At 34.5% G+C, this 7,356-nt stretch overlaps 1 protein-coding gene across 1 annotated transcript; it reads right to left on the bottom strand.

Annotated features, from left to right (window-relative positions):
* Positions 1–2,175: 2,175 nt before the first annotated feature.
* On the bottom strand, positions 2,176–6,699 carry LOC105043278 (WAT1-related protein At5g64700). The gene is made up of 6 exons (XM_010920767.3): positions 5,884–6,699; positions 5,633–5,812; positions 4,959–5,211; positions 3,931–4,089; positions 3,650–3,801; positions 2,176–2,522 (listed from the first exon to the last, which is right to left on the bottom strand). The coding sequence occupies exons 1-6, from the start codon at positions 6,099–6,101 to the stop codon at positions 2,351–2,353; spliced, it is 1,134 nt and encodes a 377-aa protein (XP_010919069.2). The 5' UTR covers positions 6,102–6,699; the 3' UTR covers positions 2,176–2,350.
* Positions 6,700–7,356: the final 657 nt, after the last annotated feature.

The following is a 7,356-nucleotide window of genomic DNA, read 5'->3' as shown; positions in this document are numbered from 1 at the left end:
CCAAAATCTTGCATTGCATGGCGACCAAAAAGGAATCAAATACTGATATATTCATATTTATTATAAATTAATAATTAAATATATCTATACTTATTTTGATTGGATATAGATATAAATTGAATCTTATTTATATCTATATTTTTTAATATAAACATAAATTAGATATTATTTAGATATAAATCAAATTTTAGTAGAACACAATAATAGAAATTAATAATATTATATAATCATCAAAGATGGGAACAGAATTTAGTATGCACACTGCACATATACAAGATATATATATAACTTAAATGTATATGTACAATACATAGATAATTAAGAATTTAGGGCAGAGTTATTAAACCTGCACGAAAACCAACCTAACTAAGGGTCTAATATCACTAGTCCAACTAAATTTATAGTAAAATAAAAAACAAAACTATTTAAAATAAAAAGATAATATAAAATATATTGTTTTGCAACAAATACTATTATAACAGTTTAATTATAGCACAAATAAAATAACCAAGAATTATTTATTCTTAAAGAGCTTATAAGAAAAATTACATATAAATATAGAAGTATATAGAAATTATTAATGTTTTTAGATTTTTATAACAATCAATATTAAATAAAAAATTATCTTTTACGAATAATAATAATTAAAATATAAATCCCAATATACATCAAGTGATTATTGAATTATCTTAATATATATAATTAAGTAAGAAAAATTGCTTATCATAAAGTAGAAATAGAGTCCGTGGTTGAGAGCTTGTCATTTAAACTAGAATTTGGGTTATTCAAATTCTTTTAGAGAATTTTTGTTATCAAATATCCGAATTTGGATATAAGTACTAGGTTTGGTCATATATCAAAATTTTTGATTTGGATATGACAATGGATACGGTGAAATTTTATCAAACTTATTTTCAACCCTAGAATCGAAAGAAATCCAACCAGCTTACTGTAAATCGATTTCTTTTTATTCCTTTCTTCTTTTGCTAACTGCATGGTTAGAAATCCACTGAGCCCATGGATCATGTGGAGTCAAGAGTCAACATACTTTGAACCTATACCCAACCCAATGAACTGCAGATTGGGATGAAATATGCGAACTCGACCCATCTGAACTGTGGAGGAAGGAAATCTAGTAACATAAGAAGGATCTGAGACAAATCAAAAATAGGGCGTGTGTATGGTAACATTTTACACCTTAATGTGTACCAATTACCTAGATGCATACCTAACTTGGAGTCACAATTCCATACATAGGCCTGATGCATAAACTCAACCAAATATAGGAACTATTTGGTCTTACCTCATTATTTATCATCATGTTTGACCTTATTTGGTCTTACCTCATTATTTATCATGAGGTTCGACCTTAATGCAAGGGTCATAAAAAAATTCTTCGATCTAGGGTTTAGGGACAGAGGTTCTAACCAAACCCTAGTTCTTAAAAAGGGAAAAAAGATTGGTTGGAAGATAGGGAAGAGATCATGTTTTTTATCTTCTACTTCAGATATTACTAGTATTAGCACAGGCAATGCATATGACAAAAAGTAAAAAGCATTGATGGCTATGACACTGATACATCATCGGGAATCAATGAGTAGAAACATAGAGGTGAGAGATTCTCAAATAACTTTTAAACTTGTAGTACAAAACCTACCAAAAAAAGTTGGAATACAGAGGGATGGGAATAAGAGTTGCATATCTTTCTATGAACTGTTGGAACCCTTTTTTAATTTTTTTCCTTTGAAATCCAGTTTCATTGGGACTTTCTTATTTTATGGACACTTTAGATTAGATAAAAAAGTAGCTTTACAAATTCGTCCATTTTACTATTGAAATATTATGGCTGCCATTCTAGTGTTTGGCAGATTAAAGTGACAGTTGAGTTGAAATTTACTAAAGCATTTAAAATAAAATATACTATGGCACATGAATGTCAGTTGAAGTGGATTTATTTTGGCCATATGTTCTGCTGGAACTACTTTTGCAATTTGTTATTTATTCTGAATATCTTAAGCTGCTTTTCTTAAGAATCACTTGAAGTCATGCGCACACCTCTTTGCACAACTAAAGAATTTGCCTTTTTGTTGTTCTTCATTTTCTTACCATACACCAGAATGAAGTTGTCTTTACTGGAAGGCCCTTCTCAGTTGCTGCTTCCAGCTGAATGCCAAATAAGAAAACAGGATTTATATTTTCTGAATTTTGCATCTTGAGGCTATACAATAGCTTATTGTTAACAAGACAATCTATAATAATAAAATCATAACACTTCTTTGAGTCAAAGATTCATGAAACTGTGGCCACCTTTTGCTGGCAATTGAAATCATTACATTGTTTGTCACCGTTCTCATTTCCAAGTAGGGTGAGAATCATTGTCCTCATTGCTTGACATATGTAAAATTGACTTGGGTGAAGTCTTTCCAGTTTCATGTTCTTTATCACCATTTTCATTGGAATTTCTACTTTTCCCCCATAATACACAATAGAGTCCCACAATTATGATGAAGGCACCGACCAAGCTACATGGAAAGCAAAAAGGAAAAAAAAAAAAAATTATTACAGTTGCACCAAGGCATGCAACTCACAAAATAAGGATGCTTAAATCAATTATAAAGCAATAGGTTAAAGACATAAGAAAAGGTGATTCTGATTATATTATGCACATTTTATCCACCATGATACCAAACTGAGTGTGCATCTAAATGAAATGTTTTCTGATTACCTCAAGCTCTATATGTCGACTATAGATAATAAATTTTGAAGGAATAAACGTTATTTACTATTTGCTAGATTAGACTAACTAGACACTTTAGTGACACAGCATTTAGTTCAACGACCTTTGTTTATTTTCTTGGATAAAGCTGAGCATGTAACTATTTTTTCATTGGACAGAGTTATGCATTGTTATAGACTTTATTTCTCACATACCAGAATGAAATGCTACACTGGAAAGATTCGAAAGAAATTAAGATCATTTTATTCATAAACTGCTGTTATGGTATATTGGAAAATGTTAATGTTTTAGTGCATTATGAAAACTGGAACGGAACCACCGCATCTATATGAATTTTAAGATGCCATCTACATGAAGAATTCTAAAAAATTGTCCATCTCCAGAAGTGGTATTACTAAGCTGTGCAAATTATGGAACCTAATAATGGAGCAGAGATAGCAATATTTTGCAGCATTAATATCTTTCCAGGTCCCAAACATAACTTGCATTATACCAAGGCTTGAGTTACCATCTCAATTTAGTAATGGCCCATAGATAAGAAGGTGTTTCATATTTCAATTATCTTGGTCTTCAGATCTATTGATGGAGGTCAAACAATCTACTTACCATTATCCTCTAGCATGGGTTCTTAGATAAACAAACCATTTAGCGTCACACTAGAGTAAATGGAATTCATGACTTATCGAATCAAGTTCCAACTGGTCCTATAAATGCTAGAATATATATAGCCATAACTGGTTTAATTACAAGTGCAAAATATTAGAAGCTACAAAAAAACAAAAGAGAATAACTGTCCTGCATGCTTGAATTAGGATCCACAAGATACACCAGGACATATCATTTTAATTGATGTGTAAATGGATTTATAGAAGTAAGAGGCAAAACTTAATATGATTTTTTTCTACTACTTACCTGCCCGTATGAAGTCGTTCAGCGAAAAAGAAGGCTGAGAAGATGCCAACAATCACAAGTAGCAGTGGGCTGAACATGGCAGCAAAGACGGGCCCCCTCTCACTAATACAAAATGTTTGTAGGTAGTATGCTAGGCAAGATATCACAGTCCCCTAAAACAATGAACATTGAAACCACATTTCCTAAGTTGAAGAACTGTGAAAATTAGGAATCTTCCTATTTGCTTTGCAAGTAAGTTCATTAAAATATGTCCCGGGGAAATGGATCGGGGAAAGACGTACGCAATAGATAATCGTAAGAAGCTGTATGTTCCAGTGCAGTAGCCACGATGATAAGTTCCTCTCGAAGATCAAGGCAAGTGCAAAAGATTGCAGTGATGCAAAGAAACAAATCAAGGTGTTCATTGATAACCGGGCTGGGTAGACCTCACAAACAATTGCCTGCATTATCTCACTGACTTCAAAACTCAGTATCAGAGTTAACTGATTTTTCTAGAAAAGATGATGTCCATTGATCATGATTTTCTTGAGTAATTATAAGACTGAGTTTCCTATCATGGTAAACTTTGATTTGTGAATCCTTCTTGCTTTCCTATCAACAAGATGGTTGCTTGCAGAAGTAAAATACTTTATGGTTTTACAAGAAGTTACACAATAACGATCTAATTTTTTGGGTAAACAAAAGATTATTGATAAAGTTTCATTATATATAAGAATTTGAATTTTGTCTACATAAAAACACCCTTCAATCTTTGAAAATATGGTTTCCATTTAAGTAATACAGTGTGCTTATATTTGTGTAGAGTTTTCATTGATCATACAAATTGATGACCAAATTATAGTACTTCTTAGTCCTTATCTGGTATCTCTCATCTGATATCTTAAATCTTTAAAGCTCGAACATCTACCAGTAAGAGACATAGTAGGATTTTCTCCAGAAGTTCCTATGTCCTAATAGGATTTATTTATTTTCCAAAGAACATAGGAAAACCCATGAAAATCACAATATTTACTCATTTACCAGCATGCTACATATTGCAGACAATCAACAGACAAGCATGACCTAGTTATTGTGAGCTGAGGGGGTAAAAAAACATTTTTCTTTTTTTTACTTTCTTGACTTCTAGTTGTATTGTTTGGCTCATTCTTGTAGTTTTCATCAAAGCTTTCCCACTAAACCTAAGGATCCAAAGACTTCTGTTTAATGAGGAGAACATTTGGAAATTTGCCACCATGTTCATCAAGTTATAGCATGCTAACTCATTTCAATCACCAAGTGCAAAAGATAATAAAAGGCTCTGTTCGATGACCTGAAGAACAAGCCATGCACTGAAAGCAACATAGCTGGTTAGAATAAGCACAGAACCTTTGATCCAATCTTGTTTCCCATGTACTGTCTCAGGGCCAGGACCTTTGCCATGTACCATAATCAAAGGACTCTTAACAAAGCCCTTGAACGGATGACCTTTCCAAAAGGTAAAGATGAGAGCCCCACTGATGCAAATCATGGCACCCAAGAACTTGGCCCTCCCTTTTGCACTCCTAATCCCAACCTTCTCCATCCTGTCAAAAGAAACATCAGGTCATTCTAGTGATCAGCTTAACTAAATTTACATGCAACATTCATCTAAAGCAGCATAACAACGGATCAAGATTTTAAAATTTGGAGTACTAAGGTCCAGAATTTTAATGAAGCTTGCCAAACTTGTGCAGTTGTCTAACTAATTTGTCAGTTTTGGCCTTTCATCCAAAGAAGGAGAAGGAGAAGAGGAAAAGGAATGCTAGTTTTGGCCAATTTCAATCAGTATTTCTTGCTTTTGGTCTAAATCCATCACATAGTCATGGCACAGTCCAATAAATAAAACAGATCTCCCCAGTGTTCAGTCGGCGTCAATGTTCGATTTCAGATAGGCTCCAAATTCTGTAAGAATTATCAGGAATATAACAGTTCTCAAACAAACTTCAAATTATTTTCTGTACTAACCTCAACAGAATTGCCAAAATAAAGGTGAGAGCTGGAATGACACTGCTCAAGGCACTGGCCACTGTTGGAGAAGTATAATTAAGCCCTGCATAGTATACGCTCTGGTGTACCGTAGTCCCAAATAATGCAAGAATGAAGATTTTGGTGAGGATAGGAAATGAGATCGAAGGTCGCTGATTCCTAAAAATCATGCATATATTTCATTAGAATAGTAAGAGAGAACTTTCTGTAATGCTGGCTGGTCTATGTACCTTTCTAGCACATAAGCAAGAGGGCCCAATATGGCAATAGCTATTAGATGTCTGTACACAATGAAAACGAGGTAACTTAGCCCCTGCTCCAATGCAAGCTTGCTTAAGATATTTGATCCACCATAAGCCAACTGGATTACAACCATGCCAACATAGGGAGCGCAGGCCTTCACACGTCTCATTTTTAAGATATGCAGTGGCTTCCGACTTCTCATCATTCTCTCAGTGCTGATGTATTTATAGATATGGAAAGACCAGCACCAACCACAGGTTCAGTAGTGCTTAGACAACTCACTTGTTGGAGTTCAGATTCACTGAAGCAATAAGGCCATTTTTCTTTGGCTCCTTTTGTCGGAATGGTGGTTGAATGTTGGAACGGTATCAGCTTCTTTATATTATTAGGCCAAATATAAGGTGGGTCTGGTATCAGATGTCACAACAGGGCATTGATAAGACTTCTGATAGAGACCTCAAGTGAAGCAAACCTGAATGGCCAACTCGATTCTCCATTGAGGAAGATGCGCTTACAGACTAATTCTTTCCACCAATCCTAATTCCATTTCCCGAAATCTTTCTAGATAAAAAAAAAAAATTCTGGGGGGACGAAAGCTATGTAAGCATATATGGTGGCCATGAAATCTAACTTGGCACTGAAGTCACCTGAGTGACAGGTCTTGGAGTATTCTGACCTGCCAACTTGATTTTGGTTCTTTAGTCTTTGTTTTGCAGAGCAAACAGAGGACCTGAAACTCAAAGGTATGGAATACGGATTTCCAGGTCATAGAAGCGCACTACAGCCCTACAAGCAAAAATGCCATCCTCCTTTGTAAACCTGATAAGATAAAAATTTGCCGTTTTTATGAATAATTTTTCGGTGGAGCAGCCTTCGGCTATAATCTTTGAGACATGGCATCAGTAGGCAGATTAAATTGGAAACTAAAGAACAAGCTAGTTCACTAAATCCTACCTATCCGCAAAAAGTTAAAACTTCAAAGTGAGGACAAATCCCACAAAGTAGGTGTTGCCATCGATTCTGGAATACCAACACGGACCACCTGTTTGGACTTGTGAGGCAATAGGAGGATCAAAGAGCTTGTCGGATTCGCTCCGGTCAAGCCCTCTGAGACTCAAGGCAGGTAGAGTTTTTCGGTGGGAAGAAGGAAAATAAAGTAAGATAGGCGACAAAGTATTTTACCTTTTGTCGTGGTTCTAACAATGTACAGGGTATCAATAACCCCACATGGATTGTGGGTCAAGAGGAATTTGTGTTTATAAAGAGAATTTTTTTTTTCATATGAGATATTTTTTAAAAATTAAAATTATAAAATCATAAATTAAAATGAACAACACCATACGTAACGGATAGCTCCATTGGCAAAATAGATACATGTGAATGTTTTAGGATAGGGAACCATTGATACGCCTATGCCACCATGTGAATGATGAGCTAGACAAATTTGATTGTGTCACATC

This window comes from Elaeis guineensis, chromosome 4, assembly GCF_000442705.2.
Source record: "Elaeis guineensis isolate ETL-2024a chromosome 4, EG11, whole genome shotgun sequence".
NCBI classification, from domain to species: domain Eukaryota; kingdom Viridiplantae; phylum Streptophyta; class Magnoliopsida; order Arecales; family Arecaceae; genus Elaeis; species Elaeis guineensis.
The sequence above is the reverse complement of the archived record's forward strand: the minus strand, read 5'-3'. Positions and strand labels throughout refer to the sequence as shown.